The sequence below is a fragment of the Psammomys obesus genome, unplaced genomic scaffold (assembly GCF_907164565.1).
Source record: "Psammomys obesus unplaced genomic scaffold, mPsaObe1.curated_primary_1811, whole genome shotgun sequence".
NCBI lineage: Eukaryota > Metazoa > Chordata > Mammalia > Rodentia > Muridae > Psammomys > Psammomys obesus.
The window spans coordinates 48,525,054-48,543,243 of record NW_026585895.1 but is presented as its reverse complement, the minus strand read 5'-3'; the positions used below and the strand labels follow the sequence as shown (position 1 = coordinate 48,543,243).

At 51.1% G+C, this 18,190-nt stretch overlaps 1 protein-coding gene across 15 annotated transcripts in view; it reads right to left on the bottom strand.

Moving 5' to 3' along the window:
* Dnm1 (dynamin 1) overlaps positions 1-18,190 on the bottom strand; it is a 42,649-nt gene that overhangs the window by 11,708 nt on the left and 12,751 nt on the right. For 8 of the 15 annotated variants that reach the window (XR_008719377.1, XR_008719376.1, XM_055600859.1 and 5 more), the window contains exons 5-15: positions 17,187-17,285; positions 16,918-17,078; positions 15,306-15,448; positions 15,057-15,192; positions 14,907-14,974; positions 13,742-13,880; positions 7,385-7,471; positions 2,926-2,996; positions 2,684-2,735; positions 2,466-2,477; positions 211-324 (exon numbers count right to left, since the gene is read on the bottom strand). Coding sequence is in view for 13 of the 15 variants with exons in the window: in XM_055600859.1 (XP_055456834.1) it covers positions 211-324; positions 2,466-2,477; positions 2,684-2,735; positions 2,926-2,996; positions 7,385-7,471; positions 13,742-13,880; positions 14,907-14,974; positions 15,057-15,192; positions 15,306-15,448; positions 16,918-17,078; positions 17,187-17,285 (1,082 nt within the window). In the remaining 2 variants the exon portion in view is untranslated. Of the gene's footprint in view, positions 1-210; positions 325-2,465; positions 2,478-2,683; positions 2,736-2,925; positions 2,997-7,384; positions 7,472-12,054; positions 12,194-13,741; positions 13,881-14,906; positions 14,975-15,056; positions 15,193-15,305; positions 15,449-16,917; positions 17,079-17,186; positions 17,286-18,190 lie in introns of all 15 variants that reach the window. The other 7 variants (XM_055600860.1, XM_055600862.1, XM_055600869.1 and 4 more) reach the window with 3 other exon arrangements.

The following is an 18,190-nucleotide window of genomic DNA, read 5'->3' as shown; positions in this document are numbered from 1 at the left end:
ACCCAGCACCCCTGCCTACCCACTCCAGGGTGCCGCCAGGCCTGCCACCTTCTCCTTCAGGCCCGGATGAGAGGGCCCCCCCCCCGATTGTACATCCTACCCTGGCCCCTCATACAAGTCTTTTCAGACCTCTGGAGTGTGGGCTAGCCCACTGTAAGCCCATGGTGTGCTCTGAGCCTGACCCTCGACAGTCAGTGGTCCTTGACTCACCTCGTCATCCTTGTACCAGGACAGATTCTCAGCAGTCAGCACAAACCAGTACTCCTTGGAGCCTCCCTTCATGATGCCAATGTTGTTGATGGTCAGCCACCCCTTACGAATGACCTGGAGCGGGGAGGGGGCAGGAGGTTGGTGGGCATGGGCCAGGCTTCCCCATGAAGGACAGGATGAGTGAACAGGCCTTCAAAAGCCCCTCCCCACTTCTCTGGGGCCTGACTGGCCAGAGAGGTTGGGGGCCAGACCTGCCCTGATTTGAACCACAAGGGAACAGAGTGAAAGACAGGAAAGCAAAGGTCAGCTTGGGCTAGAGGGCCTTCCAACTGCCAGAGATGTGCGAACCAGGAATTAGCCACTTTGGTAGAGGCTTTGAGTGCCCCGTTGCTAACAGTGCGCAAGCAGAATTTGGCGGCTACTTGGATAAGGCAACTCAAAGTGTCACGTGAGGGTCTACTCTGACGTGTTTCTAACCTTAGGAACTTTGTGCTTGCTGCAGTTGTTTCTCTCTTCCCTTTTTGCCTGGCATATGCCTACTCACCCTTCGGTGTCAGCTCCGACTTACATGGCAAGTGGGCCTCCCTGCCCCCATGTCAGTCAGGAGCACAATAATGGTCTCTAATCAGTCTCTTATGCTTGCTTCTGTAACAGAGACTGCAATTTTAATGAGCCCTTTCTTTCTCTCTCTCTGTCTCTCTCTGCCTCTGTCTCTCTCTCTGGAAAGGATAAAGAGGATATTATCCACCCTTGCAACCTTTCCTGCTAATGCATGAATCTTCCTGTACCCCTTATCACCTTGTCGAGTGCTTCAGTCAGTAACTGGCGGATAAATGCTTGTGGTGACATGAATAATGAACACTGAGCTGTTGTAGTTCTAAGAGCTTCCGGGGCAGGAGGGATAGGCAGAGTCACACACTGTCCAGGCCTGGACTTCCCACAAAAAGTCTAGAATAACAAGCAAGAATCCATTTTTGAGAGTGGCGAGCAGTCTATCCCAAGGCATCGCCACAGACCTTGGTCACTACCACCAACGTCCAGGCCCTAGCCATGACTCTGACTGAGAAGGGACCTGTGTCTCGCTCCCTCCCTGGCCTTAACCTCACTGGATGCGTCTCTGGAGGCCTGGACTTTGAGGCTCCACTGACATCATCCCGACCTCCGGGAATCTCACTGAGATTTCAGATCACACAATCTATCAGCATCCAAGCAGAGGGGAGGTAGCCACTGTATTGGCCAATGGACAGGGTGGCAGGAGCCAGGCACCCTGCCACGCTCTCCCAACCCTGCGTGTGGGCTCTCCCCAGTGCCTGGCCTTTGAAACTGAGTCTGTTCCTGTCCCCGGATCTGGCCAGCAGCACATCATGCCCTCTGCGTCCAGGCTGATTTTACAGTCTTTGTCTTCCTCAAAGTCACTTCCAACCCTATGCTCTTGCCTGCTCACCTAGCGCCCCATCTAGAGACCCTGAACTGGAGACTCTCATTCTGCCCAGGGCTCTCAGGGTCCTGTCTATAGGTCTGGGTCTCCAAGGGGCAGGGGCAGAGGCAGGCTTTAGACTCCTATCCAGGCCCCAGCAGTGTAGGCCACAGAGCACTGCCTGAGTTGAACCTTCCTGAGATACAGTTCCTTTAGGCCTTCATTCTCTGAGCACCTGATGTGTGTTGGGACCTGGGTCAGGAGATAACCAAGGCCCAAACCTGGATGGGAACCATACTCAGCCAGTCACGGCCTCTGGAAACTATGTGGGAAAATACTGAGGATTCCAGTACTCATGAATACAACTGGGTTGACCAAGGGCTGCTAATAAGTGCTGTTTCTGCCGATATTTGAAGCATGGAGAAGGAAGCCCGGAGAGGAGGGACCAGGCTCCTGAGTTTTCATCATCGCTTAACTCTCTATTGGAGGTCACCGTCCAATTCTTAAGCACATACCTGTCTTCAATCCACTCACCCAGTCACCCAAACATTCCTCCGACAGAAGTTTAAAGTGCTGGACCCTCCCATCTCCCTATAGTCCAGGTCTGCCTGCAATAGGTGCCTGACTTGTGCGTGCTTATACATGGTTTATAGATGGGAGCGAGTGCACGGCTGGGCCTTTCTCTGTCGTGTGGGCAGGTGTGGGACTCGAGTTCTACTATGTGCAAGGCACTCAAACAAAGGGTGCCCTCTGCCCTGCCCCCGCGCAGATCCCCATCATCAGGGAGACTCCACCTCCCCTCACTGCACAAGCCAAGACCCCCAGTCCTGGTACTCACCAGAATCTCATCCTGCAAAGAGGTAACCATAGCAACCACGAGAAGCATTGGGGAGAGAGGAGAGAGGATTACTGAGGCAGAGTGAGAAGCTTGTGGCTGGCAGATGACAGGCTCTTTGGCCTCCATTGGACCCTTCCCCTTGGAAGAGGGGGTTCTCAGAGTTCCGAGTCCATCCGGCACCCTTCATCCCTTGGGCTGGGGCACTGGGGTCCACTCACCTGGTTCCCTGAAGTCTTCTTCTTGTTCATCTGGTTGCTCCTCTGCTGAGCACTAACAGGAGAGAGGGAAAGAGTCTCCAAACTTCGATCAAGAGGCCCAGCTCCAAGGCTCATCGTTCATAGGGCACGGAACTGAGGGGGTGGAGCTGGCAGAAGTGGAATCTACATATACATATATGCACATCTACATGCTTATGTGCTCGCGCACACTAAGGGTCACTCCACAGCCCGGGATCACTTACTTGGCAAAGCCTATGAAGTCCTCGTGGTTGGTATTCATGTAAGCCAGCTCTATATCGATGAGGAGCATGACCTTCAGTGGTCCACAATTGGTGAACAAATGGAAAAGATGCCACAGAGATTAAGAATGGATTAGGACACTCTAGGAGAGAGATACTTTCAGCACATTTGGAAGATTAGTATCCATCATAAGTAAAAAGTCCCTACAGTCAATAACAAAAAAGTACAGATCAAAATGGTAAAAGAACATGAATGTATTCCATAGAAGACGTGCAAACAGAAATCATCTTTATGTATAATTAACATATGCTAATTAAAACAGCTTTAAAATATGCAAAAATGCAGGGCATGGTGGTGCCTGTCTTGAAAAACAAAAGAACGCAAAAATTGTTCATCCTTGTTTATAATGAGTTCTTAGTTAACACAGTAAGATTTTTTTTTTTCTGAAACAGGGTTTCTCTGTGTAGCCCTGACTGTCCTGGACTCACTTTGTAGACCAGGCTGGCCTTGAACTCACAGCGATTCATGTCTGGCTCCCTGAGTGCTGGGAGAACCATCCCTGCCCAGCCCATAAGATCCCTAACCCTAACGAGCAATAGTGTTGATAAAGGTTAGGACAGGCATGAGGGGGAACTGTCATTATTTTCCTTTTTAAAGATTTATTAATTGTTTATGCTGTGTGTGTGGATGCGTTGCCTGCACGGGTGGATGAGCGCCATATGCATGCAATGCCCACAGAGGCAGAAGAGGGTATCAGATCACCTGGAGCTGGAGTTACAGGTGGCTGTGAGCTGCCACGTGGGTGCCGGGAACTGAACCCTGGCCTTCTCTAAGAACAGCCAGTGCTCTTGGCCTCTGAGCCATCTCTCCAGCCCCAGAACTGTAATTCTTACTTTTTTGTGCTGTTGATGAGGTAACAAAGTTACCTACACACGGGAGGCAGGAGCTGCCACTGAAAACAGTGTTTCTTGTGGAGGGAAATTTGGTAATGCTTAACATTAAAATGAACATACGCCTTGCTAGAATCATATATCAGAAAAACTCATCAAATCATCAAAGAAATAAGGTGCCAGTATGTTCAAGGCATGCAACGTTTCCCTCTTTTGTTTGTTTGTTCGTTCTATTGTTTATTTGTTTATTTATTTATTTGAGATAGGATGTTTATGTTTGCTGCCCAGGCTGGGGTTTGAGGGCTCCTCCTACCTCACAACTCCTAGTAGACAATCGGCCTATGTCAACACAGTTGGCTGTGGAATAATTTGTAATGGAAGAAAACTGGGAACACAGCAGTGGCCATTGGAAAGTGAAATAAATTATGGTGACCTGACAATAAGAGAGTATAGAATTTCAAAAGCATTGGAAAATTCTAGGCTGCGGTGAGGAAACACACACACACATACACACACACTCTCACACTGAAAATTCTGAAGTGTGAAGATATTTGTATTTTGGTCTTTGTTTTGTTTTGTGAGACTGGTTCTCACATAGCCCAAGTCTGGCTTCAAACTCCTTTATGTAGCTGAGGACAGCTTAGATCCTCCTGCCTCCACCTCCAGAGAGCTAAACTTCCAGGTAAGGCCACCGTGTCCGGTCGCTTGATGACAGTGACTGCTGAGTCCAGCCCCCAGGTCCTCTCCTTCCTGTGAGCTAGGGGCCTATCCTTCCTGAGCCTGACACTCTGCAGAGGAAGCCTTTCTGCCCCCAAAGGACTGGTGAAGACACACCAAGCTGAAGTAAATCACTTGTCCAGCGTGTCAAAGATATCCAACGGCTGTTAACTAGTGCAATTGTTGTCGAGAAAAGAGCACGTTGCGGCCGTTATGGAGATAGGTGAGGCTGGGGCTCGGGCTCAGATGACAGTCCTTCCTTGCCTATAGCATGTAGGAAGCCCTGGCTTCAGTCTCCAATCCCAGGCCACATAAGCTGGGCATGGTGGGTCATTCCTGTAATCTGAGTATTCAGAGGGGAGGAGGCAGGAGAAAGAGAACTTCAAGTTCATGCTCTGCTACACAGTGAACTCAAAGCAGCCTGGGCTAACACACATACAAACTCATGCACACACACGCATGCAGGCGCGCACACACACGTGTACAACCTAAAGGTGGGTGGAAGGAGAGAGGAATGAAGGGATGAAGGGGGCAGGATGCTGGGCATCGACACCCCCAAGTGATTTTGTGGGAGGAGGTGGGCAGGAGCAGTGTGTGTGCATATGGAGGCCGGAAGATAGCCCTGAGTGAGTCCTTCCTTCCCTTCTATTTGTTTGAGACAAGGTCTCTTGCTGTTTACCATCGCATACACCAGGCCAGCTGGACTTTGGGCTTCCATGACTTCTTCCCAAGCCCCCTCCCTCATCTTGGAGGTTATCAAGGCAGGGTGCCTCTACGTAGTCCTGGCTATCCTGGGACTCCCTACATAGGCCAGGCTGGTCTCAAATTCAGACAGACCCTCTTGCCTCTGCCCTCCGAGTGCTGGGGCTGAAGGCGTGCACCTCCACAGCTGGCTTTCTTCAGTCGCTTGCCTTACATCTTTCTGCAGGAGCCCTGGGGTTACAGGTGAGCACGATCGTGCCTGGTTTCACAGGGGTTCTCAGGATGCACGTTTGCATAGCAAATGCTTTACCCACTGAGCCCCAGCCCCAGGCTTATTCTCTTTAGTGTTCTTGTTTTTGTTTTGTTGTGCACTTTATGTTTGTTTGTTTTGAGGCCAGGTCTCTGAATGTTGTCTGTGTGTATTTTGATCCCCCTAGGTCACCTTTCAGGAATCTGGGATTACAGTTGTTCCTAAAGGCGTTTTGCATAATAAAGGACTTTAAAACGTGAAAGAGAAGAACATGAGTGACCAGGGACACAGCCGTGTTGAGAAGAGATATGTGGGACAAGAGTGGGGAGGGGGCAGGAAGTTGGAGCACCAAGATGAGAGCACAGAGGTGACAAACAAGAAGAGGCAAGTGGCACACGCCTTTAATCCCAGCACTTGGGAGGCAGAGGCAAGGGGGAGCTCTGTGAGTTTGAGGCCAGACTGGTCTACACAGTGAGTTCCAGGACAGCTACATAGTGAGACCCTGTTTTGAGCCTCAGGAGGTCCAGAGTTTGCCCGAATATCTCTGCTCTTCCAGGCTCAAAGACAACATCTGGTGTCTAAATTTGTGAATGAATGAATATTTCATAAATGGAGATGCAAAAGGAGGAGTGGCTGTGAGGGGGATAAGGTTAGTCAGAGACATAACAAACAAACAGAGAAGGGTCTCAAGGGAGGTGACTGGACAGAACTGCCAGGAAGCTGAGGGCGCCACAGACCAAGCAAAAGGAAAAGGAAAAAAGGTCTAGGGTCTGGGTGCAGTGAGACCTGCCGAGCACTCCAGAGGATGGGGCAGGAGGATCATGGGTTTGTGGCCAGCTGAGGCTACATAGTGAGATGTCAGTAAAAAGCCAAGGGCAGATGGGAAGGAAGGAGAGGAAAGAAAGGGAGGAAGAGAAGGACAGAAGTAGAGAGTTGAAGGGGGGGCAGAAGGAACAAGAAAGGGATGAAGAAAGGAAACAAGAAGAACGTGAAGGGATGTAAGAGGGTGCAATGATATTGTGGTTTCTCAAATGACTAAACAAACCGCCCTTGGGATGAGGCTCACCGGCAGTGTATGTTCTTAGCATGGGTTTGGTCCTGCATTCAGTTCCCAGGATCACTAACAAAAACATGGTGGTACCATTGCCATATGATCCATCAAGCAGGGACCCAGGTAGGGATTTGCATAGCCATATTTATTAGCAGGATTATATACAACAGCCAGATGATGGCAGAGAAGCACTAGAGAGATGGCTCAGTGATTCAGAGCACTGACTACTCTTCTGGAGGACCCAGTTCAATTCCCAGCACACCCTTGGCAGCTCACAACCACCTGTAACTCCAGTCCCAGGTAATCCAATTCCATTTTCTGGCCTCCTGGGCACCATGCACAAAAAAATGGTGTACAGACATACACATACGGAAAACACTCATATGCAGAAACAAAACAAAACAAAAAAACAACCTTAAGGTGAAAAAGACTCCAACAGATAATCAACAATGTAATGTATAGGCCACAGAGTATTATTCAAGTGTTAAGAAAGGAATATTATGGTAGATGCTACAATATTTTGGGTAAAACTTAAAGGCATTATGCTAAGTGAAATAATCCAGATGCCAAAGGATCTAAATGATGTCTGATTTCACTTACCACAGGGACCTAGATATAGCCAGAGAGACAGAAAGAACAGTGGCTGGCAGGGGACAAAATCAACTTTTCAAGACACAAATCCTTCTGTGAGGGATGGTTCCATGATGTCAATGTACTCAATATTGCTGAACTGTGCCCTTCAAAATGGCTACATGATCGACTTCATGTTAACTATATCATCCCACGAGAAAAGAGAGAGGATCAGAAAGTGACCTTGAAAAGAGGAAGGGAGAGGGAGACCTTGGACTCACCTGCTCCTTGGTGCGACCCTCACGTTCCCGGATGTGGGTGGTCACAATTCGCTCCATCTCCTCCCGTAGACGTGGGTATTGCTGGAGCTGGAGAAGGGCAGGAGGAGAGAAAGCCACGTACACACAGGGTCTGGGCTTCAGGCACCCAAACCCCACCTGAGTACAGGGACCCAGGGCTGTGGTGTGGGAGATATGCACGGGAACACCAATCAGACCAAGAAGAGAGCCCTGGGGCCCCAGGAAGCTGATGGCACCAAACCATGGCCACTCCTTTCACCCGTGTGCATTCTAAATGGCAATTCAAGGGTCTTCCTGGTTCCAGGACCATCTTTACTGGCCCACCTGGGCAATTTCATTTGGCAAGAGGTAGTCTCTGTGGGGACAACTACAGAAAGAGCCAGGCTACAGGCACTGCCATCTTGACAGTGGCCATCTTGAAGACCAACTGGTGGTAGATGGAAGCCTTTGAGGCATCCTTAGCTCCCAAGGCATTCACTGACCCTCGGGGTTATCCCTTGCTTTCCTGAAGACTTTGAATGACAGCCTCCAGAGACTTATCCAGGAGAAAGTGGGGAGGGGGAGGGCCCATGGTGCCAGCTGACCTCCTGAGTCAGTCTGGGGACAGGCAATGCTCCTTGCCAGAGCTGGGGAAGGAGTTACAGGGAAAAACACAAGTCACACCAGAGGACATGCAGGAGCTACGTGGCACAGGCATGCAAGGACACAGGGAGCATGCAGAGATAGGGTGTCAGCAGCATGAGCAGTACCCCGTGGGGGCCTGGCTGGGCCCTAGGCCCACTTGGTATGATTCACCCAGTCCTTTCTTCCTCAGTATGCCTCTGTCTGCTACCATCATCTCGAGCTACACCTGCCCAGGTCTGAGACTCAGCAGACTTAGAAGCGCCCACTGTACTCTGTGTACCCAAGGATGACCATGAACTCTTAGGACACTGTAGCTCAGCTATTCTGCTGCAGCTTCCAATAGATGCTATCTCTCCTAGAAAGCCTGCCCAGACTGAGGCCTGAGAGCTGAGTCTGAGGCCTCCCTGTGCTGCCTCAGTCTCTTTTATCTACCTGGGTAGTGATTGTCCCCAAGAGCTGTGGCAGGGCTGGACACCAGCAGTGCTCAGAGAGGGCAGGTAAGAAGAATGAGGAAATGAATGGAAGATGAATGTCTTTGTCCTCCTTGCCGGGTGAACAGGCAGAGGCTCCTCAGTCTTCTGGTTCGGAACCAGCTGTTAGAGGGGGCTCCTCAGTGCACACCTGAAGGTGAAGCCCACCCACTGGGACCACCCTTCCTCCAGGGCCGTTAACCCCCAGGTCAGACGGCTCCTGCCCTCTTCTTCCTGTGCTGGGGATCTTGTGGGAAGATGTCCAGGCGTTCTGTGCCTGATTCTAAGGGCAATATGAAGGCCAAAAGGGGGATGTCAGGATGGGGAGGAGGACAGGGGAAGAAAGTGGAGCTCAGGGTGCTAGCTCAGGAAAGGGCAACTTGAGAGAAGCCAATACCCAACCTTTCTGTGGCAGTGTCTAGAGTACAGCTGAGGTAGCCTAGCAGAAGCAGCTTGCAAGGGCCAGCCTGCAACCCAGGGCTTAGAAAAATGCTGGCTGAAGGGGTCTGCTGCCCTGTTCGAAGTTTTTGTATGTAGCTTCTGAGTCTGGACAGAAGTTTGGGGCTGAGTCACAGTTACCAGACCTTTGAGATGGTTCAAGGCTCTCTCCCAGGGCAGGGGTGGGGGTGGAGCTGGGAAGGAGGGAACAATTTGCCAAAGAGCATGGCCAGCTCCCTGCTGAGCGCCAGGATCTCCATTTCTCAAGTTTTCCACATGTCCCATATGGACGGGGCTGCCTCAGCCCCCTCGAGAAAGTTTGTTCCTTCCAGCATCTTTTTCCATTCTGCCTGCCTCAGAGTGCTTCCAGGACTTTTAACCAGTTTTTAAAATGGAACTTCTCTCTCTCTCTCTTTCTGTCCCTGGCTAAAAGGAGTAGCTAGCCTGGATCCCACCAGTTCAGGGGTCAGAAACGAAGCTCCTGAAGCCATGAGTCCTGGTTCATAGGCACCCCTGCTTACTGACCTCTCGGGACAATTCCTACGTCACACACGATGCTTCCTTCTTACACCTAACATTGAACTCTCAGCTGTGTCCAGTGATAGAAAAAAAAAAAAAAGTCCAGCAGGGCTAGGAGTAACACCAAATTTCTGTCAGGGGTGGTTTACAAAACATGGGTATTAAAAAATAAATAAGTAGTGCAAATATAGGTGGATTTTTTTTTTGCCATATAAAGAAAAATAAATGCTGCAGTTAAATCATATGGCAAAAATATGGTTCTCCCATAAGATCGGTATTTTCCGATCCTAAGAGCAAGCTTCCCGCTCTCAGGAACAGCTTCAGTAACCACAAAAGACATTAACATGAAACAGCACCGTGTTCCTTCTCTCAAAACAATGGTTAGCCTTGGGTAGGTATGACTTTGGATTTTAGGATTCGATACTTATTAATTTCCTCCCCAAAGTGCTGCCTATGTTCCCTTCTGCAACGTTTTCCACAGACCCTTAACATCATGGAGGGCCATGTGGACAGATGTGCACAAACCTGTCTTGCATCTTTTCTTTTGAGACAGGGTCTCCTCTCGGGTAGCCCAGGCTGGCCTCTTACTATGTATGGGAGGAGGGTGATCTTGAACTCATGATCCTCCTGTTTCCACTCCACAGTGCTGGGCTTGCAGGTGTGGACAACCAGACTCAACTGCCCTTTAAATAGTCCCTGTCTTTTGCTGCAGCTGCATTACTTCACCCATTGATTCCTTCTTGATTGACATATAGGCTCCTTTTAGAGTTTTATCATTCACAATTACTGCTTTCCTTAGGAATGCAGCCCAGCAAAGCATTCCAGAGCTTTGGAGTGTTTGTATCTAGCAATCTACCTTCTAGGAATCTATCCCAAGGAAAGGATCTAAGAGGAAGCGGCATAACATATCTTCCCATGCAAAGACAAACATTACCAGCAGATTTCTTTGTTCCTATGCACCTGTACATGCCCATATTCACTCGGAGACTGGGAGTCAATGTGTCTTCTCCACCCTATATCTGAGGCGGAATCTCTAACTAGGCCAGGGTTTGGCTCGGTTGGTGAGCCAGCCTGCTCCAAGGATCTGCCCATCTGCCTTTCCAGCCCTGGGACCACACATGTGGTCCTGCATCTGGCCTTCCACGTGGGCACTGGGGATCCGAGCGTGGGTGGGTCTTCCTGCTGGTGTGGCAAGCACGTCACCAACTAAGCCACTCCCTAACCCTGCTTCTTTATGACATTTAACGACAGAAGATTAAATGTTCAACAATGGGAGAATGGTCAGGCAAATCTATTTAATGGCCTCGGTGTCACCATTAAAAACTATTAAATAGGGCCAGGTAGTGGGTGGCACGTGCCTTTACTTTAATCTCAGGGAGGCAGAGGCAGGTTGATCTCTGAGTTTGAGGCCAGCCTGATTTAGAGTGAGTTCCAGGACAGTCAAGGCTACACAGAGAAACCCTGTGTCAGAAAAAAACAATGTTTATCTAGGCTATATAATAATTCTACTCCAAGTGAGTAGAACAAGAAAAGCAATGTATGGATCTAGTGTCCACAAGGTTAAAATACACAAGCCAGTCACCTTGTGGAAATAGGAAAGCATTTGAAATTAGTTACTTTATTTTATTAAGATCATGTGTGTGTATGATGTGTGGGGGCACACGCACAGCGACAGCCTGAGGACCAGCCTCTGCACCAGGGTCTCCACGGCACAAGCCCAGACACAAGAACTGGGTGATGCTTACTAGAAACCTGAAGTTAAGGCAGAGGCATAACCTGCACATATACCTCAGCTTGAGGGACATTTTCAGATGCAGGCAAGGCTGGCTTCCGTTCTGAGCCTGGCTCAGGCCACTGCTGGGGGAAGGGACAGTATGGGAATTCCAGAAAAGTCCCCACTGCCAATGGATCCTCTTTCGAATGCTGAAAGCAAGCACTACTTTGGGAGACCTGGCTAAAAATCTTCAAAATGGCCAAAACTGGACAGATAGGAAAAAGACATTAAAAAGGTCACACACAGCCCAAAAGAGGCTGCCACATCTGACTCTAGACTGCTGCCACTGAGCAATCCAATATGCCTTAGGGCAAATTGGTTTTCATGTCCTGGGATGGCTCTCCTATCCCAAGAGGCCCTGACCCTGGACACTCTTCCTAAGTCTGAGTCCCACTCTGCTTTCCCTGAGATCTCGTTTGAGACCTATAATGCAAGAATAATGATGCTACCCGCTTCTTAGAGTTGTTGAGAGAATTAAGTCCGATAGCAAGGGCCAGCTCTCAGCCCTCTGAAGCACGTAGTAGCTGCTCAATAAACAGCTGCCATCCCGTCATCACTGTGATTGTCACAGTACAGTCAACCTTACCGGTGGAAAGGAGGAACACGGGGTGGGGTGTAGCCTCTGGTGGGGACAAGCGGCTGACAGGATCCTGAGTGGTGTACTCCCAGGATTATAAAACCGTGGGGAATCTCAGGGACTGCCTGGGTCCCAGTGGGGAGCCAAGAGGCCATAACATCTGCTAGGCAGATGGTTGTGCCCATGGGAAGCCGTAGCCACCGGCAAGGGGTGACGGCCGGGCCCAGCCCCTCCCAGGCGGCCGCCGTACCTTTTCGCTACACTTTCTGATGGTGGACGTGAGCTCACTGACTACCATGTCCACACACTTGATACTGGGCTCTTTGAGCTTCTGCACCTGCTTTTTCACTGTGGCTTCAAAAGCGAGGTCAGGTGTGAAGAGGCCCGTCCTGCACCCGAGGAGGAGGGGGAGGAGGGGGCAGGAAGGGGAGCAGCCGGGTGGGCAGAGGGGACGAGGATAGGAATGAAAGCCAAGCGGCCGGGCTCAAGGGTGGGTGAGGATGGCACAGGCATGGGGGGAAGAGAGAGACACCAACAAAGAAAGAAAGAGAGAGAGAGAGAGAGAACAGAAGACAACGTGAGCGTGGGACCCAGCCCCCCACCTCTCCCAGGGTTGCACCTGCCAGGTGCTGCCAAGCACCCCCTCCCCCAGGGCTCTGGGGATATGGCCAAAGGTGCAAGGGACCAAACCCTTGTTCTGAGAGAGCCCTTCCCGGTTCAGATCCTCTACCCCAGGGGTGCCCCCTAGAAAGCACACACCCCTCAACAATACCAAGCCTGCCTTCTCTTTTCCCGTGTCCCTTGGGTCCTCCTAAGGACCTGACCCAGACCAGAAGCTGGCTACACATCTTGTGCAAATCTAGGCTTTTGAGTGTCCCTGACTTCACTTTGACTCGAAAGCCTGGCCTCTGCTAGGGTGTTCAGCTGCCCAGGCTGGGCTGCCCAGGCTGCGAGCTCTCAGCTTGCACAGTCTGTGGTGCAGATGACGCCTCCGCCTCCCAGAGCTCCCTACAGAAGCCAGACCCTCCTCCGACACCAATCTGACCTCCCTGCCTACTCCAGTTCCTCCCTTTCTCATCAAGGGGCATCCCTTGCCTATTTCCCAACGGGCCTGTGGGAACTCAGCTCCAAAAGGACAGAAACAAGAGAAGAGGAAAGACAGAAAGAGGAGTGGTGGTTGAAAGGAAGCCAAGGCAGCAGTGGGAAGGAAGGGAGGCCTGGGTGGAATCAATGAGCACTGGACTTAGAGTCCATGGCCTCAGCTTCCAACAACAACTCTGTCACTTCTCAGCAGATATGGCCCTGGGTAAGTTACTCAGTGCCTTGAGCCTCCGTTTCCCTGCTGTGTAAAATGAGCACCATCTTCCAAGCCCTGCCTTCCCGGGCAGTTCTGTGAGGCTGGCTGCCTGGCAGGGGACAGCCCTGTCCCTGGAAAGCTGAATGTGGAAGGAAGAAGATGGAGTGCCTGAGTGACAGTCCCCAGAAGAGAGTTGGAGGATGGAGAGGATGAAGGACAACAGGAAGACATGGTACCCGCCAGTCCTGAGCCCTTTACACTCCCTCTGGCTGCCCAGGTTCCCGCAAAGCACCCCAGGCTGAGGCTTCCGCAAGACCCTCCTTGAGCCTTGGACAGTTACCCCACTCCTGTGGGCAAGGCGGGAGCCCAGGATGCCCTTAACCACAGTTCTTTCCGAGCCAGGGGAGATCTCTTAGTGTCCAGTTCTTTGACTCCCCAGGTCTGGGAATCAAGGCGTGGGTGAGGCCTCCTCAGAGGGCTCCCCTGTTCAGATCCATCATGATGGCCTTGCCTTCCCCACCCCGCCGAGGCCTGTGCATGCTACCGAGGAGGCAGTGGGGTGTGTGCGGAAGGAGCGACCGGCTGAGCAGTGCGGGAAGGGACAGAGGTGGGGCTGAGGGGGCCAAGGGTTAGCTGTTACCTTCTTGGTGCACTGTCTAACGGTGCTGATTAGCTCCGAGATAACCATGTCCACACACTTGAGACACGGCTCTCGGATCTTCTTCACCTGCTTTTTCACAATGGTTTCAAAGGCCATGTCTGGGGTAAACAGCCCCGTTCTGAATGCCCGGAGCAGGAAAAGGGCACAGTGTCACAGGCTGGCACTTGCCAGGAGTGTCAGGCCAGGGTCCCTCTCCATCCCCTAGCTGTACCTGGGGAGTAGTCCTCCCACTACCAATACGCTTTCTGAGCCTCAGTGTCCCTCTTTATCTAGTCAATGGGTTGGGGGGAGGAAAGTTCTAAGGAGAGGCTTTTTCATCAATCATCTTTGGGCCAGACAACTCCACTTGAGTCTCTTCTGCATCCGTTTTGTTTCCTCCTTTTGCTTTCCATCTTTTTGTTACTGCAAAAAGTTCTATGTCCCCCAAACTCGTTGGAAGTTGCCAAACTAAGGCCACCTTCAGAGCCTCAAGAACTGAGCTCCCTTTTTAGACTAGAAGTCTTTAAAAAGTCTTGGCCAATGCAGCTATCACATTATAAATTTCATGCCGAGACGCAGCATGGAGCCTACAGGGCTCCTCTGCCTTATTCACAGAGGTGACAGATGGGTCTGGGTCTCTGAGGGTAGGGGTCAGATTAGCAAGTCTATCTCCCAGCCCTCCTTTCTGCACCAAGGGCTGGCTTAGGAGGGCAGTGGGTAGAGTGGGTGAGGATGGGCTGATGTGAGTCTGGGAGGGTTTGGCAAGTTGAAAACCCTCCTCAAAGCACGTAGAATGATATCTGGGTGCTATGTACCCAGTGACCCTACCCTTTGCTCAGCTACCTGAGTGGCTCTGGGCAGAGTGGTTGCACCCTGGGGAGAAGGGGGTACTCAGCCCTATAGAGTGCTTCCCCTCACCACCTGTACCCTGTGCCTCCAGGCCATACTCCTGGGGACGGCCAAGGAGGCCAGCAGATTGCAGGCTGTAGGTAGCCCAGGCCTCCCAGTCATCTCCCTTAGCTGGAGCCTGTTGAGCTAGGAGCTAGAAAGATGGGGTTGACAGGACTGCAGACCAGGCCTCTCAGGTCCTTCCTGAGGGAGCTTCCTTCAAGCCCCTTGCCCCTTTGCCTAACAGTGGGGTCCCCACCCCGATCCCTGTACATGCCTGATGCCGTGAATGTTCTTGATGGCATAGCTGATCTCTCTTCGGAGTTCCTTCTCATCGAACTCCATCTGTGGTGAACACACAGAAGGCTGGTCAGGGTCAGCCCTGCCACCAGGAGGTAGAGACGGGCCCTCCCTCCTCCTGCCCTACCTTAACCAGCTCAAAAGGGAAGCGTTCATGAAAGATGCGGTTAATGCGGGCTCCACCTGACAGTTCGTAAGTGTCGATCTGGTCTCCAGAACCCTCAATGCGCTTCTCAAAGTCCACTGCAAACTGCTGGACCATCCTGTGTGAGAGAGAGGCGTGGCCTGAGGAGGCAGAGCAGGGCCCAGGGCCCTGGACGGTGGGAGGGGCTGGAGTAGTTCAGCCCTGGAGCCTGGGGCCAGGAAGGAGCCTTACTGCAGCAGGGCCTTGGTCTTGCGTGCTGGGTCATCAGGTCGGAAGTTCTTGTACTCTTCCACCTCCTTCTCAATGGACAGCAGCTGGCTCTGCAGTTTGTTCCGAAGTCCCGGCAGTGTGTCCCGGATGTGGTTGGTCAGTTGCTGGGCGCGGCGGGTAAGAAAAAGGTTAAAACCAAGGTCATAACCCTAGATGCCCACAGGCCCAGGCAGGGGAACGGATGGATGGGGTGAGGCACAGAGCTGTCAAGGACCAGGCCAGGAGCTGTAGGAGTTCTCAACCTTCCTAATGCTGTAACCCTTTAATACAGTTTCTCATGTTGTGGTGACCCCAACCATAAGATTATGTCTGTTGCTACCTCACAATTGTAATTTTTGCTACTGTTATGAATATGCACTGTAAGTGTCTGATATGCAGGATCTCTGTTATGTGACCCCTGGGAAAGGGTCACTCAACTCCCAAAGGGGCCACAACCCTTGAGCATCACTGCTGTATTGGGTAGGCTACACAGGTGCTCAGCGATGAGCTACTGGAATTACTATGCCATGACTCAATTGCCGACAGAAGCCGGGAATTTGGATCCATACTTGAAGCTACCTCACTTTGAGCAATCGAATATTTTTAGATACCAGAACCCAAATGCGTTTAGACAGGGAAGGCTGAAGGACACCCCACCTCGCATCCTCTGGGCTCCACGTACCTAAAGGTAATTCTCAAGTTCAGGTGCCTAAGTCTGTTAGGTTCCCCTATCCCCTATCTCCCCTCCTCCTTTTAGAAGCAACGGTGGAAGCTCAGAGAGTTGGAGTGCCCCAGCCGGTGAGTGATAAAGCTGGGGTTAGAACCCGGCTCTAAGGTAGTCACGCTGTAGAAGGGGGAACATGCTGGGGACGCTTCTGGAATGTTTGTGGTTTCTGGATCACGGCAAAAGGGCCAAGATGTCCAGCTGAATACACTGTAATCCTCACTAGTCAGGGCCTCCCTCCGTCCACTCAAAATCCTGGTCTTTTATACATGCCAGGAGTCCTGGGGCTCCCCTTCCAGGTCCCCAGCAGGAAAGGTCAGCAAATTCTTGTCGTAACTCCCTGTTGGATGGAGACAAGCGACTTCCCCTCTCTGGATCTAGGTTGTTCTGCACTGAGGGATGCCAATCTCTGTTGATCACCCTTAAGATCTGCTGAGAAAACCAGGCTGGAGACATGGCTCCGCCGTTAACAGGACCCAGGTTTGATTCCAGCACCCACATGACAGCTCTCAATAGTCTGTAATTCCAATTCCAGGGGATCTGATGCCCTCTTCTGACTTCCTCTGTCATCAGACACAGACAAAGCAGCCACACATATAAAATAAAACTAAAACAAACAAACAACAAACATGGGGGCTGTAGAGATGGCTCAGTGGTAAAGAGCACTGTCTGCTCTTCCAAAGGACCTGGATTCAATTCCCAGCACCCACATGGCAGCTCACAACTGTCTGTAATGCCAATTCCAAGAGATATGACACCTTCACACTTATGTACATAAAATAAAAAATTAAAAAATAAACATGAACAAACAAGAAAATGTACTTGAAGTTATTTTTCTTTCCCAAGCCCTGGTCTGGCCTGCTCCCCTACCTGGTTGAGGACCTTCTGCAGGTAGGGTGTGCCCATGCGGTCAGCCAAGTGGCGATAGGATGGGTGTGAGAGGAAGAATTTGCGCTCGGCAGCCAAGGCGGCCGTGATATCCTTCTTGCCATCTATGTCCTTCTGGCTCCGGTTCACCACGCCAATATAGCCTGTGGAACAGGGTCAAGGTCAGGGGCAGCCAGCCTTCCTGGAAGGTTGACGGGAAGCAGGGCAGTTCTGGGAAGGTGGATGGGGAAGGCAGGGCAGCATCTGCCTACCTCTGCGCAGAGGGAGCAGCTTATTCTCCAGCACGTCCCGAGCGTCTGTGCCCTCGTCCATCAGGTCCAGCTTGGTGATGACCCCAATGGTGCGCTGACCTGGGAAGTGACCGCGGGAGGACTGTCACAGCGGCTCAAGCCCTCACTCAGGGGACTTCATGCACCACCCCCTTTGTCCTCTGTTCACTCCCTCGCCCACTTCGGTCATCCAAAGCAGCCAAAATGATGTTGCTGTTGTTGCCATTTCTTTGAGAGGATCTGGGTGAAGCTCAGACTGACTTCAAACTTGATACATATCGACGCTGGGCGGAGGGCTCTGGGTTTAAGAGCACTGGCTGCTCTTCCGAAAGACCCCACTTCAGTTTCCAGCACCCACACGGCATCTCACAGCTGTCTGTAACAGTTTCAGGGGATCCAGTGCCGTCTGGCCTCTGTGCAGTCAATGGTGCACAAACATCATGCCAGCAAAACATCCATATTAATAAAATAACTTCTAAATTATTTTGTAAAAAAATCTGAGGTATATAGCCTGGCCTGGCCTTGAACTCAGAATCTTTGTGCCTCCACCTCCTGAGAGATGGGATCCTGACTGTGCACTACCATACTGGTGCCAAAATCATGTTTTATTGTATTATATTATTATTACTAATTATTAATTTTTTTTTTTTAGACAGGGTTTGTCTGTGTAGTCCTGGCTGTCCTGGAACTCATTCTGTAGACCAGGCTGGCCTAAAACTCAGAGATCTGCCTGTCTCTGCCTCCCTAGTGCTGGGATTAAAGGCATGCGCCACCACTGCCCGGCTAAAATGATGTTTTAACCACACCATGCTAGGTAAGAACCCTAGCCCTGAGCTACATCCCCAACCAGGCTGAAATGTTTCTTTGGGGTGGGGCTTTTAAAAATGACATTTACTTACTTACTTGTTCGTTTGTTTGTGTGGGTGCACCCATGCCACCACAAACACGAGGAGGTCAGAAGACAACTGCAGGGGTCAGGTCTCCCC